The following is an 18,899-nucleotide window of genomic DNA, read 5'->3' as shown; positions in this document are numbered from 1 at the left end:
TGATCCACTATCACCTAGTCAGTTATTCCCCGTTTTGCAGATGTTTGTTTCATTTTTCCTTCCTTAGTGAAGTGCTTTGCACTTATCTTCACTTAATTTCATCTTGTTGAATTCAGACCAATTCTCCAATTTGTCAAGATTATGAATTCTAATCTTGTCCTCCAAAGTGCCGACAAGCCCTCCCAGCTTGGTGCCATCTGCAAATTTCATTAAGCACACTCTCTACTCCATTATCCAAGTCATTAATGAAAACGGAAAGCACCAGACCTTGGACTGTCCCCTATGAGACTCCACTAGATAAACTCCAGGGTGTCACATTGAACCATTTATAACTACTCTATAAGCATGGGTTTTCAACCTATTGTGCATGCACCCTACAGTAAATTAATCTAGGCCTTATTTCCCTACTTTGTTTTGAGAATGTCATGTGGGACTGTGTTAAAAGCCTTACTCAAATCAAGATATCACAGCTATAGCTTCCTCCCTATCCACTAGGCCAGTAATCCTGCCAAAGGAGGAAATTAGGTTGGTTTGGCATAATTTGTACTTGATATCTCTATGCCAGATTTGTGAAGCATTCAAGATACTAGCAGAGGATAGATGCTGGTGGACTCACACTCTTCTCTTTTCCCTCCCCAATGAGTCTACACAGGAAAAGGAGGCAGGCAGTAATATTCAGCCTTAGCTTCTCGAGAAGCAATTGCTGACATGTAGTTTGCTTCTGTCATCCATTTACAGCAATATTCAGCATAAACAGTGAAAGTGGGGGATGTTTGTGAAATAGCGAAAGTGGGGTTAGTGTGCAGTTTAGAAACGACTGCTACCAGAGATGCAGCTCCACCAACGTGAGCAATAGAGATTAAAAAAAAAAATAAGTCTAGCATTGACGGCGTTAAGCGCCTGTTGGCTTGTTTATATTACAAGTGGTACCAATTTAATTCAAGGTGTTTAACAAAACCTGTTTAAATAAAAATAATTTAAAAAAAAGGCAAAATCTGTGGTAAAACAAGGTCGCAGTTTAGAGAATCGCGAGTTAATTTTTTTTATGATACAAAGCTTCATACACAATTAATTGTTCCACAGTATTGTGTTTTAGGATAGCCTTTTAGTTCTCCAGCTGTGTCAAAGTTCTTTGCAAAGTAGATCAGGGATTCTGAAGCCAGAAGAGCAGCTCAACTACAGATCCCATCACCTTGGATATTAAAATCTAACACATATGAAGGTAATTTTAAAGTGTGTGATTTTATAAACTAACAGAGACAGCATTTTGAATGCTGTTTTAGAACAGGGGTTCTCAAACATCATTGCACCACGACCCCCTTCTGACAACAAAAATTACTACACGACCATAAGAGGGGGGACCGAAGCCTGAGCCCCATCCCCCACCCTTGGGGTGGGGGGAGGCAAAGCCCAAGCTCCACCACCCCCACATAGGGTGGACCAAAGCCAAAGCCCAAGGGCTTCAATCCCACGCAGGGGGCCTGTAACCTGATCCCCGATGCCCAGGGCTGAAGACCTTGGGCGGTGGGGTTCGGGCTTCGGCTTTGGCCCCAGCAAGTCTAAGCCAGCCCTGGTGACCGCATTAAAATGGGGTCATGACCAACTTCGGGGTCCCGACCCACAGTTTGAGAACCGCTGTTTTAGAAAGTTCTTGTAAAAATTAACAAAGTTACACTTCTTTACTGGTGTCAAAGGTACCGCTACCCTGTAATAAAAGATCCATAGCAGGGCTGTGGTTGGCCCAGGTCAACTGACTCAGGCTCATGGGCTAAAAATAGCTGTGTAGACATTTATGCTCCCCCTCATGGGGACTCCAGCCCGAGCATCTACACAGCAATTTTACAGCTACAAAGCCACACAGTGAGCCCAAGTCAGCTGATACAGGTCAGTCACGAGTGTTTAACTGCAGCTTAGTCATACCCCAAGAGAGTAACAACTTATTATTCAAATGCAGTTGCTAATACTGCTATTGGGAGTTGAGGTTCATCAATTTCTAAATGATTTACATTTAGAACAGGCAAACAGTTACTAATGCCAACCCACAGCAGATGTTGCCAAGTGGCTGATCAAACCCCAGTTGTAGTATTATGAATGGCTTTGAGAATGAGTTGTCTGTCTCTCAGTGGTATAATGTCTATTCCATTTTATACCTGAAGATTAGAGTAACACGTATACTACATCTATGAAAAAAGAAAAGGAGTACTTGTGGCACCTTAGAGACTAACCAATTTATTTGAGCATGAGCTCATGAAAGCTCATGCTCAAATAAATTGGTTAGTCTCTAAGGTGCCACAAGTACTCCTTTTCTTTTTGCGAATACAGACTAACACGGCTGTTACTCTGAAACCTACATCTATGAACACACACAAACACTCCAAGTGTATGTGTGACAGATTATAAATACATACATGCTTTTAAAAATACCTATGCTACACAATTAGGCTTGGCAGAATTAGATTTTTTTAAACTAATTTCTATGGATAATAATGTTTCTTTTAAGCTTTTTTATCATTTAAATTTTCAGAGTTGCTGAAAATTATGTGTTAAGCATTTTTTTCCTATTTTCATCTATTTAAATTTTCACAGCTGTGGGAAATTATGGGTGCGACAATTATTTGATGACAGTAGACGCAGACTCAAAAAGTTAAAGCTTTATAAACATTAAAACACAAAGTGTCGTCATTTCAAAATATAAAGTAAATATCCTTAATTCAAACTCTAAAAATTCTCAAGCAATATTTTTCTTACTTTGCCTATCTAAATTTCAGTGCTCATCAATGGAAGTATTTTTCATCAGTTTGTATGTGTACACTGAAATTGACATTTACCAATAAATGTCCTTTCAAACCAAACAATACACTAATGCCACATAAATCTATTTGTTTCATATGGCCACCTATTGCAAGGTAGAAAATACTGAAGACAAAAAATATAGTTTCATTGTGTTCTACAATAAAAGTGGAGAGGTTAATAAACTATAAACATAGTAAACTATGATGCTGTCATATTAGAAGTAGCGGTGCGCTATTTGGTGCCTTTGTTCCATACTTTGTAATGAAAGATGCTGTGAACAATAGTTTACAGAAAAATCCAAGAAGCACAGAGTTTAACTTAATATGAGACCCTTTGTTTGTTGTTTTTAATTGCATTAATACTTGTGCCACCTTCAAACATTTGGCCAATGCTGATCCATGAAAAAAAAGCAGAAGATACCTTAGTGAAACGGACAGACTACTAAACAACCAACAGTAGGATCAACAGGAAGTTGGAGGAGCGAGAAAGACAGGAGTGCCTGGGGGGCGACAGGGGAGGAACATGGGAGGGAAGTGAAAAGGAAATAATTCCTCGTACTTCACTTCCTGAGCCAGTAGGCGAATATTGCACTGTAGAGCAGCGATACTCAGAACGAGGCTCACAAGCCACAAAGAGTCTCCTAAGGCTCTTTGCAGCACGTGGTATTAAAACACTGGTTTAATTATTAATCAAAGTTATTAACCAATCAGGATGCTTTTACTATGTTATTAACTAATGAAGTTTTCAACTTCCACTAAGTTATGAACTTATTTTGCTGTGAGAAAATTATATAACTAAATATAATATAGTAGTATTGTGAATGAAGCAATGAATTCACACTACTATGGCTCTTTTGGCAATGCTGATTGCTAATTTGGCTCCTGAACCACTGAGGTTGAGTATCCCTGCTGTAGAGAGCGCATCAAGAGTAGGCTGTCGAGAGTATGCCTCATGTCATTCCAACAGCAATCAGTCCAGCTGATTAAGGAACCCTATTCATTCGAAGGGAAGATTACTATAATACAGGAAGGAGATTTAAATGTTGCTAACAGTCACACAGCTGTAACAGTTCAGAGATGTTTTCCTTGGAGTGAACAGGAACTGCATCTTATTGTTTATCCTCTATGTATGACTGAAGGTCCCACGATATTAGGAGATAATATGTTGCTAGAGTTAATGTGACAATGAACTAAGCTTCACAGAACATTTAGCAGTGCATTATTAATGGGTTTGGCTTTATGTCCTTTGAGTTTATCTACAAGGCTGCTTAATGTTGCTTAGTTGTAACTAGGGGCTTGTCTTCACTTCAGGGGTAAGTCAACCTAAATTATGCTACTCCAGCTATGTGAATAACGTAACTGGAGTCAACGTACCGTAGGTCAACTTATCCTGGTGTCTTCACTACACTGCATCTACAGGAGACGCTCTCCAGTCAACTTACCTTACTCTTCTTGGGGAGCTGGAGTACTGGAGTTGACTGGAGAGCGCTCTGTGATAGTTTTTTAGCCGGTCTAGACCCGCTAAATCGACACCCGCTGTATCAATTGCAGCGACGTTCATCTCCCCGGTAGTAAGGACAAGCCCTAGGATGGGGAAAAGTCTCTTGCTTTCTTTGCCTATCTTAACTATACTGTTCTGAGTTTTTGTTCAAGCAGAACTCTTACATTAGTACATGTCCTGATTTCTATTACGTAGCCATCTGATGACAGACTTCTCCATTAATACTTTGTCATGGAAGCATAGCTTTGACAATCACCAAAGCTCAATTTAGTTCTAGTCTGGTTTCTGCCTAGCTGAGGGAAATAGTACTGAGTGTACAACCTCTGATGTAAGTTATTCTGAGAAGAGCAGAATCTCTCTCTTGGGGTTTGTCTTACATGTCCCTGCTGACACAACCTCTCTAGAATCTCATTTTCTTTGTAAACAGATCTAAGGCCAACTATAGATATTCCATTTCAAAGCTATCCTAGCCATACACACACCCTTTGTATTTTGTAACTTAACAGTAGGTTTGAGGTGGAAAGCATCTATAATTAAAAAAAATGTCTACAAAGACATATAGCTGTACACATACAATAACAAATATTAACATCCAGTAGAGGTTAGCATTAAACACTACACTAATGCTTAAAAGCCTTCCCACAATCGAAGATCCTAGATATTGATCAGTATTTCTCTGGATGACAGACAACAGCACAACTGGCCAGATGACTTCAGGCATTTAGCAATAGTCATGTTAGATGCCTGAAAACTAACATTCCCAATTTAAAGTAACCGGCCTCCATGCCAAGCACACCAGCAGCATTATTTATTTATTTTTAAAATATAAATATGCACCCACACCCCAGTGAGTACTGGAGAAAATACAGGTTCTCTCTCTCTCTCTCCCTCCCCCCCCCCCCCACCTGTATGGTATTAGAAGGGTCTCTGGCTGGGTATATTTCCCAATTACCAAATAATGTCCCCTTTGAAGTATTTTAGAGAGGAAGGATGGGCCGGTGGTTAGTATCCTAGTCAAGAACTTGGGATACCTGGGTTCAATCCCTGATCCACCACATACTTCCTGTGTGACCTCGCACAAGTCAATTGGAAACTGAACCTCAATTCCCATCTGTAAAATGGGGATAATAGCATTATATACTATAGCAGTATTTCACAGAGGTGTGAGAACACACACATGAAAGATTGTGAGGCGCTCGAGACTAATGATGATGGGGGCCATGTATGTACTTGAAATAGACAGAAAAAAAAGCCAGCTGACTGACCAGTTAAAGAAACTTACACCTACCGGCTTCATTGAGGTTTATTCACTTCATTGCCATGAATTATTTAGATGTAAATTTTGCTTGCTCTCAGCACATAGCCATTTCTGCCTGCTGTGTAACTGGGAACTCAACAAGATGTCAATACCTTTGACATGAATTAATGAAAACACTACGTATAACCATGACAAATCATTGACATGCTTTAATAATGGGAAAATGTTATCAGCTTTTATTACAAACATTTTCCTATGGATCTGAAATCTTTTTGTCTGACAGTTAACGCTCCACAAAAATCCAGGTTTTGAGCCTCTTTACATAACAGCCAGCCACTCTTCCCCCTGTGGCTATACTTTTTATTATTGCTTTATTAATGCATTTTTTGGATTAGCAGAGAATGCAAAAATAAATTTAGTACAAAGATATGCTTTAGAAAAAAACAATGAAATAAAATACACACATTTATTAAATAAAGTTTCATAACCCTCTGGACGCTGAATTTTCTGGGACTAAGTTAAGCGGAATGAGTCTTTGATCACCTTCATTGCCAAGACCTTTTCCAGAGAGCAAAAGAAAGTTTACTAAAAAAATTGGGGAAGAGGAGGTTTCTACACATACTGTGAATACACAGACTCTACAGAGTAGCACAAAGCCAACATTCAACTCCACATTGGTTTGCTCTGATTTATAAAGGAGTATATTTCCCTCAAATATATTCCAGCTGAGCTGCCTTTGGCGTATCGCAAAGAGGAGTGGGGTGAGGAGGAAGGACAAACTGACACTCTGAAATACTTTCTGTTCACATCCAGTTCTCACAGCTAATCATATACTCATGATCAAAGCCATTGCCAGCTTTAACAAATTAAACAGGAAAAAAGATATTCCGAGGAGTAGATATCGCTTTAGATCACAAGACTTCCTTACTGAAATGTCTATGCAGCATCACAAACATCACAAAATAGTTTATGGTAAGTGTACATGGATTGTGATTTTATTAAAGGAACAATGCTAGTAACTGCTTTATATGATTATCTGTTTTCTCTACTGATATGTAAGAGATTTACTCATCTAACTGCCATTAATATTAATTGGCATTATCATTCACACAGAAGGAATTTATATGGGTAAAGGATATCCCCCACCCCTGATATTTACCTGCTTCACCATTTCACTTTTTAGTATAAGCTATCTATGGTTGAAAGCCTCAAGTAGTATCTCTTGGAGGGGGGAAGATATATCAATTTATTTTACTAAGTGGTGTTCAAGATCAGTGCTTTTGTCAGTGCTAGAAGAACAAATTAAGTACACTTATTTACATTCAAGTTCTAAATTTGCATACAGATGTTAAACACATTGATCTGTGGGAAGTCAGGTAATATACTGGTGAGTTAATATTGGTAAATATTAATATTTACCGTGTTCAAAATCCACCATAAATAAGCCAACTACCTCTACAAGTCAAAAGAAAAAAATCCAAGAAGTCTGCAGTGTTTCATCTTTCTAGTACAAGCCAATCAGGAATAAACCTACTCTGAAGTCTTCATATCTTCCTAGTACTTGGTTTTAATTATTTCATTCCTCTTTAGGAAAAAGGAATTGCTTAGTTCTTATGAAGATCAGTATAAAGCCATTCCATGGATTTCATCGGAAATAAGGTGTCTCATATCAACAGTCACTAATTCTCTTAACTATTTATACTTAATTTTATAGGGAACTTCTGTGGTTTCTTCAGTCCTCCCTCCACAAATGATCCCTTACATATAGTATAGTTTCACATTTACATATAAATGACAAATACTGTATAAAAAAACAAGTTGATAAGTTACAGAAAAACGAAGTCATTCTGCATTCACATTTGAGTTATGATGAATAGGAAAAAAAAACATTTTCTCTAGCAATACAGAAGCATATATGACAGAAAATGTTTACTGTACAACTAAAGGCTTGCAATTTGGAACAAGAGTCCTACCTTTTGCGCATCTCCTGTGAAATAGGCAATGGCCAAGGTGGGAAGAATCATAAACAGTGCATTGTAATAAAGCAGACCATACTTTCCCAGCTCCTAGGAACAGGAAATAGTTGGGTATTTAGGTTGGCTCCACCAAACAGAGACATAAAACCTTATACATAAAGCTACACAAAACCAGGTCTCATCAGTGAAATGAATGTGGTATTCCTGCATAGTTAGAAGGGAAACATGGACATTTTAAATATTATGAAATAAATCTGTCTTGTGTATGACACTTTTAGAACAACTGGGCAAATTCTGTGCTTGGATGTTCTTTCAGAGACCCATAAAGGCATTGCTGAAATATTAACAACCATCAATATTTGGGTCGGAAAAACTCAGGGACACAGCCATGTTTCATTTCAGGTAGAGAAAGCAAATTGGTTTGGAATTCACAGATAAGACAAAAAGACAAGACAGAGAGGCCAGGTGTTCATCAGAATAGGCACAGTGCCTGGACACTCCATGGGCCCACCAACCAACCACTGATGTAGACAGAGCCAAACTGTGTTGGACCCGAAGAAGAGCTCTGTGTAGTTCAAAACGCTGTCTCTCTCCCCAACAGAAGTTGGTCCAATAAAAGATATTACCTTGCCCATTTGTCTCTTTTGGACACCTGAAGCAGGAATCATGACTGAGCCTTCATTCTGTTTGAGTTTTCTGCATCATTATGGTTTGGCCCTGTTTACACCAGCAGCCAAAGCATTCAGTAATAATTTTCTGAGAGGAGGCAAGGTGCATTGTTGGGGGAGTTGTGTTTTGACATGCGGTTTCTCATATACAGACCAACTCCCAATATAGACAGAAAGAGGAGTGTACCTCCAGCAGGCTTGATGGAAAACTATTTATCAGACTTGTAAAATTCTCCCTTACAGTTTATTAGGCAATACTTTTACTTAGTTTGACTTCCATACAGCAGGCTTGGAAACCTGGTTAATAGTTATCATTAATCAAATGGAAGTGTCTTCACTGTCAAACAGATTGCAGCTATGCCCTGGAGCACTTCAAGATTGCAGGATACGTTTATAATGCTAAAATGGTCTATGACAGCCCACAGAAGAACTGATACACCTATAGCATACCTAGCTCAAAATTTTGCCATTTTCCATAGCAGCAGACTGGTGACATAAGCCACCTTATACATACACAAGCTGCCTTATCCTATGCTCAAAATATGATTCTATGCTACACAAAAACATGTAACTTCACCACAGGAAACTAAAGGAGAAGAAGATTAAGTAAAGCATTTTAAGCACCAGACTCAACATTCACAATAAATATAATCAAGAAAATGCTTCATATCACAGGCAACAGATGCTCCAAAAATTATTTACAGTGGCTTGTACTTGTATCTTCCTGGCTAGATTAATAGAAATGGAGTTCACTAGCAATGTAAAGGTTTATCCTCCACCTTGTAATTAAAAGTTACACTTAGCCCTCACACGGTATGTTGTGAACATCTGATAAGCTCATTCTTGTACTTTCAGGGTAGTCTAAACAATCAGTTTCTCTTTCTCAGATGTTGAACTAGTAGGAACTTAGCAATACTGCTGAGACCCTAACTGAATACAGCACATTTATGTTCAAAGGAGATGAACAGGGACTCCCAATTGCCCCAAAAGTACACTACAGAGCATCACTCAGACCCAGTGTTAAAAAACTACATAGTTGCAACAATAAGGACAGAAGTTCATGTCCAGGTCCGGCTGCAGAAAAAAGGGTAGAATAGGGTGACATATCAGCTCTCCCTGTCTTTGAAAGCAGTGGGAGGGAAGATGTGGTCAGTTCACTGTCTAATGAAGAACCAGGTTTTTAATTTTTTTAAACAACCCTGACTTTGCAGTTAAATAGCCAAATTATTATTTCACGCAGATACAAATAAATATAGCTCCAACAACAGTGAACTGGTTATGCTTACAGTTTGATAAAACTGGATTTACAGCTTATTTCAAAATACATGCAACTGTTTTATTTTCAAATACAGAAGCGTCAAGTTAAGATCCAGAAGAATATTGTTCAGGACAAACAAGAATAAGGAGCAACAAAAGTTCTACTTTAAATAATAGTGACAAGATGTGCTGAGTTCAGTGACAGAGCTCAATACTCGGGGAAATGAACAGCTCATCAAAGCACCGTATTACCAGCTGCAGAATACGCTCACATTTTCAGTCTCCAACAATTAGCTTTCTATTCATTTACCCATAATGTTCAAATTTTTAAAAGTCGCAGTGTTGTAGGTTAGCTGTTACTTTGCAACACAATAATGTCATTCTTAAAGTGAAAATTGAAGTCAGCCTACCTTCGAATCCAGTTTTTGTTTTACATATGCACCATTTGCAGCTGTCAAGACATCGTTAATCAGGATAAAAATATATCCTTCTAGATCAAATGCCAAGTCAGAACTGGAGGGGGAAATTAAGATTTTAAATCGCTCAGAGTGTAACATTTACAAAACTCCTCCATGTTATATTTTGTCTGATAAGTTCCATGTAGAAAAGGCGTTTCCCCGTGAGCTTACCTGGCAGGCTAGCCTCTGTATTTGAGGCACTGAGCGAAGACTCAATATAATAAATGCTGCATTCAGTACTACTAATTGTACAAACTAAGGCCCTGATCCCATAAACGCCACAAATGCTTAACTTTACTAGCATGAGCAGTACCCCTGAAATCAGTGGAACTATTCCTGATAGTAAAGTCCAGCACATGCATAAGTGTTTGAGGATGGGAACTTTAGTCTGGGACTGCAAGCCATTTTCTCTAGTTCTGGACTTTTTTTTTTTTTTTTTATATAAATGAAAACATACAAATATTAGGCCATTAACTAGCCGTCTACTCTTCTCACAGGTGAACGAGTGAGTTTTTCCACTCACCTTCCCCGACAATGAAATTCAATGTTTTGCATAACTTCAGCAACTTCCATTTAAAAGGATTATAAAATATTTTAAAATCAAGCTTTGACATGATGATTTAAGCCTTGTTTACACCAGAAAATTGTATCGCTTTCACTTTTTCAGTTATACTGATATAAAGGTGCTTGTACCAGTATACTTTATTTACCTAGTAGAAGGGGAATAAGTTATATTGGTAAAAGGCACCTTAATACCAATGACAGGTTTCAGAGTAGCAGCCGTGTTAGTCTGTATTCGCAAAAAGAAAAGGAGTACTTGTGGCACCTTAGAGACTAACCAATTTATTTGAGCATAAGCTTTCGTGAGATACAGCTCACTTCATCGGATGCATTCCTACAGCTCACTTCATCGGATGCATCCGATGAAGTGAGCTGTAGCTCACGAAAGCTTATGCTCAAATTGGTTAGTCTCTAAGGTGCCATAAGTACTCCTTTTCTTTTTGCTTAATACCAATATAACTGCATCCACACCAGGGCTTTTACTGGTATAATTATAAGTAAAAATAATAAAAAAATTATTTTATAACTCATACCCCTAACCAAAACAGCAGAACTTCGAGTGCAGACCAGGCCTCACCCCCATTCTACCATTATCTACATGAAGGCCAGACAGTGGAAAAAAATGAAGGCTGAACAAGGACAAGTTATGCTTTTAAGTTTAGAATTTTCTAACTGGTCTATCTATCGCAGAGCATGCAGGCAGGATTTTGTCATTTAAGTGCTACCTTTAAATTATTATAGTTTATGAATTCTAATTAACTTTGTAAACTAACCAACATACTCTGTACAAGCCATTTAAAAAGACAAATAATATAAACTGTAAAAAGCTGTGTAATATAAAGTGGAAGGGATAAAAGCTTGAAGTCTTACCTAGCAGCTACAAATGCACCAATTATCATTGCAAACACTGTCATTTGAATGCCCCAAGAAAATTTCTTCCTGAAAAAAAGATAAAAGAACCTTACTAACACGCATAAGCAGAGTTCAATTTTGACATTGCAGTGCTGTTTCTAGTATTAAGGGGAAAACGTTTGCTCTGGTCACACTTCAGACTTCCTGGTGCGGAATCAACATATAAAGAGCAAAGATGAGAAATTCTGGAAGAGCAGAATACTTATGATTTTTTAATTAGGACTGATGGAGTGTAACACTTCAGTAAGTGCTATCTGAGCCAACTATAGTTAAAGACATCCATTTGTGAGCTATTATCACAGAAAAATGCCATAATGCTGTGGTGACTGGCCACTAACACTGACTAGCCTGTGAATAGGTGACATTCAAGGGAGGATGAGGGGGAAAACATCAATAATACACAGAGTGACTGACCCACGTAAGATGTGGTGTAAGTCACTTTGGGATAGCCTCCTACCCAAAGAATTACAAGGTAGGAAGACTGACAAACCTACCTATACTCTCGGAGTTAATGATCTTGCCTACACTGCAGATGAACAGTGCTAGAATCCAACTACATCAAGACAATTAAGCTAGAGACTTGACCTCATCCAAGACTACCAAAACACAGTACATCCCCACTGTAGGGAATGAACTGTGTGTTAATCATCTGGCATATGGACATAATCTGCATGTAGAGTCAGCCTAGTGACAAATATGATAGAGATACAGTGTAGAAAGTACATTATTAATGTAAGAATCTTAACATTTTCCTCCCTTACCTTTGTAGTTAAATATATAAACTTAATGCATTAGATTTTTTTTCTTTGATAAAAACATGAGAGTGAAGGACCCATCTAAGATAAGATAATTCTCTAATAAAATAATGTATTATCTGTGCTCTCTCTCTTTCTTGCCCCCAAGTTTCTAAAGCTCAATTTATGTCTAAATCTGACTGCACAAATCCTCTACATGCAAAGGCTTACTAAAATGTTGCAAGCACTTTAACAATCTTAAAAATGATATGAATATAAGATTGATAGCTTTGGAAATAACTCACTTGAGTAAAATTCCTTCAGCAAACATTGTAAACAGAATAGAAAACCTTCTCAGAACTGTGAACATGGGCAAGCTGCAAAAGAAAAAAATAAAATTAAACACGAAAAAAATTATAAAACTCCACAGACGTGTTACATGTTACACCCCAAGCTCATCCCCACAACGATACTTTGAATCAACGCCAAGTCACTTTATAGGAACTAAGATAAAGATTAAAATCAGAGCTATACAAAACTAACACATCAGAAAGGATTCCATGGCATCCCTCCTGGAAATCACTAATTTGATAGCCAAAAGATACTACTTAGACCTGTCAAGGAATATTCACAGGAGAAAGTCTCCATCTCCTACCAGCTGGATATAGTGCATGTTACTTCCAGAGGTTAAAAATAATTTGATTTTGAGGGCTATTTTCAATCTCAAATCTATGAAATCCAGAGTAACAAATGAAGGTTGATTATATTTATTACTAAATGTATCTATTTATCTTAAGGCTTCACACAGTTCGATGTAAAAAAATCAAGCTGTATTATAGTGAAAAAAATGTTTCATGAACAGATGTGTAGCTGATTATGGGGTTCTTTCCCACTTTCCCCCAAAATAACGTCTCTTCAAAACAGCTAAGTCATACTATTTTCTCCATCCCCCCACCCCTCCTTGCCCCTCGCTTCAGCAGATCCAAAGCCAGGCATCTTTTAGTACAGTTTCTCCCCACTCCTTTCCTTCCGCCTCCCCAGATGCTGTTTAAGCGTAAAAACAGAGACTCCTCTAAGATCATAGGAATAAGCTTCATTGGAGACGCTGATAGATCACTAAATACCAGTCAGGAGAATGTCATCTAGTGATTTATGGACCTTTAAAAAAAACTTGCACATTCCAAGGCCAGGAAAGAGACCTTGATTACTAGTTGCCAAATAATAGTTATAACCGTCATTCCCCTACATTGCCACAAATCAAGCCCATGGGCATATTAAAGATCAGTTTCACCTTTATGTATAATCATAACACATTATAACCTCACTAAATAATAAAAGTTATCCATACTTCAGTTTCTTTGTGCTGAACAGTCCTGTGATTTGGTTCCCAAAATAGAGAAGAGGTAGTGGAAACGTCTAGAAAATTATAAGAGGGACAACACTCAATAAAAAATTAGACAGCTAGAGAACTACCCATTCAAATAGTAACATGGTTACATGATCAGAGTTCTTCCATCCTGAAATGGTTAGTTCTCACACGCACATTCAGATAATATAATAAATAGGGCTATCAAGCGATTAAAAAAATGAATCATGATTAATCGCACTGTTAAAGAATAGAATACCATTTATTTAAATATTTTTGGATGTTTTCTACATTTTCAAATTTATTTATTTCAGTTACAACACAGAATACAAAGTGTACAGTGCTCATTATTTTTTATTACAAATATTTGCACTGTAAAAAACAAAAGAAATAGTATTTCAATTCACCTAATACACGTATTGTAGTGCAATCGCTATCATGAAAGTTGATCTTACAAATGTAGAATTACGTACAAAAAAAACTGCATTCAAAAACAAAACAATGTAAAACTTTAGAACCTACAGGTCCACTCAGTCCTACTTCAGCCAATCGCTCAGACAAACAAGTTTGGTTACAATTTGCAGGAGATAATGCTGCCTGCTTCTTGTTTACAATGTCACCTGAAAGTGAGAACAGGCGTTCGCGTGGCACTGTTACAGCTGGCATTGTAAGATATTTATGTGCCAGATGTGCTAAAGATTCATATGTCCCTTCACGCTTCAACCACCATTCCAGAAGACATGCGTTCATGCTGATAACGGGTTCTGCTTGATAACGATCCAAAGCAGAGCGGACTGACGCATGTTCATTTTCATCATCTGAATGAGATGCCACCAGCAGAAGGTTGATTTTCTTTTTTGGTGGTTCGGGTTCTGTAGTTTCCGCATCGGAGCGTTGCTTTTTAAGACATCTGAAAGCATTTTCTACACCTCGTCTCGCTCAGATTTTGGAAGGCACTTCAGATTCTTAAACCTTGGGTCGAGTGCTGTATTTATCCTTAGAAATCTCACATTGGTACCTTCTTTGCATTTTGTTAAATCTGCTGTGAAAGCATTCTTAAAACGAACATGTGCTGGATCAACATCCGAGACTACTATAACGTAAAATATATGGCAGAATGCGGTAAAAAAGAACAGGAGACATACAATTCTCCCCCAAGGAGTTCAGCCACAAATTTTATTAACGCATTATTTTTTTAACAAGTATCAGCAGCATGGAAGCATGTCCTCTGGAATGGTGGCTGAAGCATGAAAGGGCATATGAATGTTTAGCATATCTGGCACATAAAAACCTTGGAATGCCTGTTCTCACCTTCAGGTGACACTGTAAATAAGAAGCAGTCAGCAGTAGCTCCCGTAAATGTAAACAAACTTGTTTGTCTAAGCAATTGGGTGACCAAGAAGTAGGACTGAGTGACTTGTAGGCTCTAAAGTTTTACACTGTTTTGTTTTTGAGTGGTTATGTAACAAAACAAAAATCTACATTTGTAAGTTACACTTTCACAATAAAGAGATTGCACTACAGTACTTGTATGAGGTGAACTGAAAAATACTATTTATTTTGTTTATCATTTTTACAGTGCAAATATTTGTAATCAGAAATAATAATATAAAGTGAGCACTGTATACTTTGTATTCCATGTTTTAATAGAAATCAATGTACTTGAAAACGTAGAAAAACATCCCAAAATATTTAATAAATTTCAATTTGGTATTCTATTGTTTAACAGTGCGATTAATTGTGATTAAGTTTTTTAATCGCAGTTAATTTTTTTGAGTTAATTGCATGAGTTAACCGCCATTAATCGACAGCCCTAACAATAAAGCATTGATTCTATAACAACAGCTTTCACTTACAGAGTGGTAGCCTGGTTAGTCTATATCAGCAAACAAACCTGAGTACTTGTGGCACCTTAGAGACTAACAAATTTATTTGGGCATAAGCTTTCGTGGGCTAGAACCCACTTCATCGAAAGCTTATGCCCAAATAAATTTGTTAGTCTCTAAGGTGCCACAAGTACTCCTCGGTTTTTTAGCTTTCAGTTAGGGAACCATCTCAGTATGGTGACAAGCAAAAACATTTGTTCAGCCTACTTTAAAAAAGAGTTACAACACACACTTCTGAAAAATGCATTTATCTTAAGCAATAGTTTGCGAAACATTAACAGAACATCTTTGGTTGCATATAGATACTGTCTTTAAAATTAAAGGCAACAAAAACTTGGAAAAAATACATACATGAGAATACAATAATAAATACAACAACTGCCTTACATAGCAGAATTCTGTGCTGGATTGCATAATGTAATAAGGCAGAAACCATGTTATATTTGATGAATAACGTATTTTAAAATGGTATATTTTTAAATAAAAGGCATTATTTCTTTCAAGTCTAGCTGACAGCACTAGCTGTTACTGAACTTCTTAAAGAATATGCACATTTTAAAGTGTTTATACCTTAAAAGGAAAGAAAGAACTGTATTTTACATTAGACACTATGCAGGGAAATCGTTTTACCTTTCGAGGTATACTTCTATCAAAGTCTGGAAACTTCACCACCCTGAGCGCCTTTCCCACCCAAAGCACAGTCACCGTGGCCAGCATCTATAAGAGGAGCACAAAACACTCACTGTTCCATCCCGACAACCCCTCCCATGCACTACTAGAAACATGCAATATTCAGGAAACCAACTAACCTGGCCTAGTCCAACACATAGTGAGGAGGGAAATCTATAGTAAAAAAAAAAAAAAAAAAAAAATTAAATAAAAATACAAGTCAGCAAAGTCAACCTTGTGCCACAAGTCCTCCTTTTCTTTTTGCGAATACAGACTAACACGGCTGTTACTCTGAAACTTGTACTTTCAGTCAATCACATTCTAGAGAGAGAAACACCACATGGAAATACAATCTGCCCCCCCTTCAAAATTTGCTCTTTAACTAAGTCTTAATGTTAGGCCTTTAATATTTGCCTTAAAGCATTCCCTGGCCAAAGCTTAAAAAAGCTGGCTGTACCGCTTGAGCTAACGGCACACAGCACCCACGACCCCACAGCTTTGGGATGCTAATAGCTTGTTCTCCCGGGGCTCACAGTCTTAGGGACTCTGAACAATTCCTTTCAGGCAGTGAACCTGCGCCCCAGCCTGCTCCACGCCAGGGGAACCCCCCAGCGATCAGCTAGCCAGCTCATCCAAACCATACAACACCCTGATGCAGCAAGTGCCAAGCAAGAGTCACAGCGCATACCTCAGCTGGGGGCCAGGGTCCGAACAGTGGCCCCAAACACCCCCACCCCAGCGCCGGCAGCCCGGGAAGGCGGCGGGGGGGGGCGCCCCACGGGGCTATCCCTGGGGTTCCAGCTAAGGCCCCCTGCCCCGCTCGGTGCTGGGACCCAGCAGCTCCCCCCGTGCGGAGCATCCCCCGCCCCGGGCCCGGCGGCCAGGGGGCCAAGCGCTGCTCCGGGCCCCGCCGCACGAGTTAACGTGCAGCCAGCCCCCGCCCCCTCCGACCCCGCGGCGCCGAACTCTGCCCGGAGCGCGGCACGGGGCGGCCCGGCTCACCCGTAGCTGGTGAGGACGCTCTTGTTCACCACCACGATGAGGAAGGAGCTGAACCCGTAGAGAGCCGCCGCCAGCAGCTTGAGGCAGACGCTGAGGCTCGGGGCCGCCATGCCCGGCTCCTCATCTCCGCCAGCGGGGGCTTCTCGCGGCGCCCCGGCTGCCTGGCGTCTGCGCGCGGCGGCCGACATGGCTGCAGGGGCGCGGCAGACGGGCGGGGGGCGGCGCCGGGCCCAAGGGGGCGGGGAGCCCCGCTAGGGCTGCGGGCGTGGGGGAGTTAGCGCAGGGGCGGGGGCTGCGCGAGGCTCGGCCGGGGGTGGGGCGGGCGGCAGGGCGGGCGCGCGCGCGGTGCCGCCCCAGGCCAGGGGCTGCGGGTCACGGGCTGCCTGCGGGTCGCTGGGGTGGGGGCCGATCATAGCGGATCCGTGACCGGCTCCGGCGCTGCCGGCGGAGGCGGGAGTTGGCATCCTCGGGCCGCTGTATTTTGGGACTCGCCCAGTCCAGCCCTTGCGCTGAGGCAGGACCAAGTCAGCCTAGAATCATCTCCCCCTCTTGGTACCAACCTTCAATGATCTTGCGTCCACAAATTCCCTTGCAAGCCTCTTCCAGAGGCTGGGTCCCCTCCCCCGGTTTGATCTACCTCTCCCTGGCTGCAGATTAAGCTCAGTAATTTTTGGGCTTCAGTGGTTTGGGAGGACCATTGATCAAATGGCTCCGGTAAAGAGGACTGTGAAGACTGGTAGTGGGTTCTGACTCACTCTTCTTTTCCCAAGATGAAACAGTTTTTGTTAACTTTTCCTCATAGGTCAGGTTTTCTAAACCTTGTATCATTTTTGTTGCTCTCCTCTGGACTCTTTCCTGTTTGTCCACATCTTTCCTAAAGTGGGGTGCGAAGAACTGGACCCAGTATTCCAGCTGAGGCCTCATCTGAGCCGTGTAGAGCAAGATGGTTACCTTCTCTGCCTTACACAGGACATACCTCTGTTAACACATCCCACAATGATATTACCCGGATGATACTAAACTGGGAGGAGTGGTAGATACGCTGGAGGGCAGGGATAGGATACAGAAGGACCTAGACAAATTGGAGGATTGGGCCAAAAGAAATCTGATGAGGTTCAATAAGGATAAGTGCAGGGTCCTGCACTTAGGACGGAAGAACCCAATGCACAGCTACAGACTAGGGACCGAATGGCTAGGCAGCAGTTCTGCGAAAAAGGACCTAGGGATGACAGTGGACGAGAAGCTGGATATGAGTCAGCAGTGTGCCCTTGTTGCCAAGAAGGCCAATGGCATTTTGGGATGTATAAGTAGGGGCGTAGCGAGCAGATCGAGGGACATGATCGTCCCCCTCTATTCAACATTGGTGAGGCCTCATCTGGAGCACTGTGTCCAGTTTTGGGCCCCACACTGCAAGGAGGATGTGGATAAATTGGAAAGAGTCCAGCGAAGGGCAACAAAAATGATTAGGGGTCTGGAACACATGACTTATGAGGAGAGGCTGAGGGAACTGGGATTGTTTAGTCTGCAGAAGAGAAGAATGACGGGGGATTTGATAGCTGCTTTCAACTACCTGAAAGGTGGTTCCAGAGAGGCTGGTTCTAGACTATTCTCAGTGGTGGAAGAGGACAGGACAAGGAGTAATGGTCTCAAGTTGCAGTGGGGGAGGTTTAGGTTGGATATTAGGAAAAACTTTTTCACTAGGAGGGTGGTGAAATACTGGAATGCGTTGCCTAGGGAGGTGGTGGAATCTCCTTTCTTAGAAGTTTTTAAGGTCAGGCTTGACAAAGCCCTGGCTGGGATGATTTAATTGGGGATTGGTCCTGCTTTTGAGCAGGGGGTTGGACTAGATGACCTCCTGA

At 40.4% G+C, this 18,899-nt stretch overlaps 1 protein-coding gene across 2 annotated transcripts in view; it reads right to left on the bottom strand.

Moving 5' to 3' along the window:
* Positions 1–17,230, bottom strand: part of SLC35D1 (solute carrier family 35 member D1) — a 32,119-nt gene extending 14,889 nt beyond the window's left edge. For both annotated transcript variants that reach the window (XR_013346847.1, XM_077824019.1), the window contains exons 1-8: positions 17,041–17,230; positions 16,179–16,212; positions 16,000–16,086; positions 13,466–13,533; positions 12,423–12,494; positions 11,342–11,410; positions 9,863–9,965; positions 7,525–7,617 (exon numbers count right to left, since the gene is read on the bottom strand). Coding sequence is in view for 1 of the 2 variants with exons in the window: in XM_077824019.1 (XP_077680145.1) it covers positions 7,525–7,617; positions 9,863–9,965; positions 11,342–11,410; positions 12,423–12,494; positions 13,466–13,533; positions 16,000–16,086; positions 16,179–16,212; positions 17,041–17,228 (714 nt within the window). In the remaining variant the exon portion in view is untranslated. The remainder of the gene's footprint in view (positions 1–7,524; positions 7,618–9,862; positions 9,966–11,341; positions 11,411–12,422; positions 12,495–13,465; positions 13,534–15,999; positions 16,087–16,178; positions 16,213–17,040) is intronic.
* Positions 17,231–18,899: the final 1,669 nt, after the last annotated feature.

Source organism: Eretmochelys imbricata, chromosome 8 (assembly GCF_965152235.1).
Source record: "Eretmochelys imbricata isolate rEreImb1 chromosome 8, rEreImb1.hap1, whole genome shotgun sequence".
In the NCBI taxonomy this organism is placed as follows: Eukaryota; Metazoa; Chordata; order Testudines; family Cheloniidae; genus Eretmochelys; species Eretmochelys imbricata.
The sequence above is the reverse complement of the archived record's forward strand: the minus strand, read 5'-3'. Positions and strand labels throughout refer to the sequence as shown.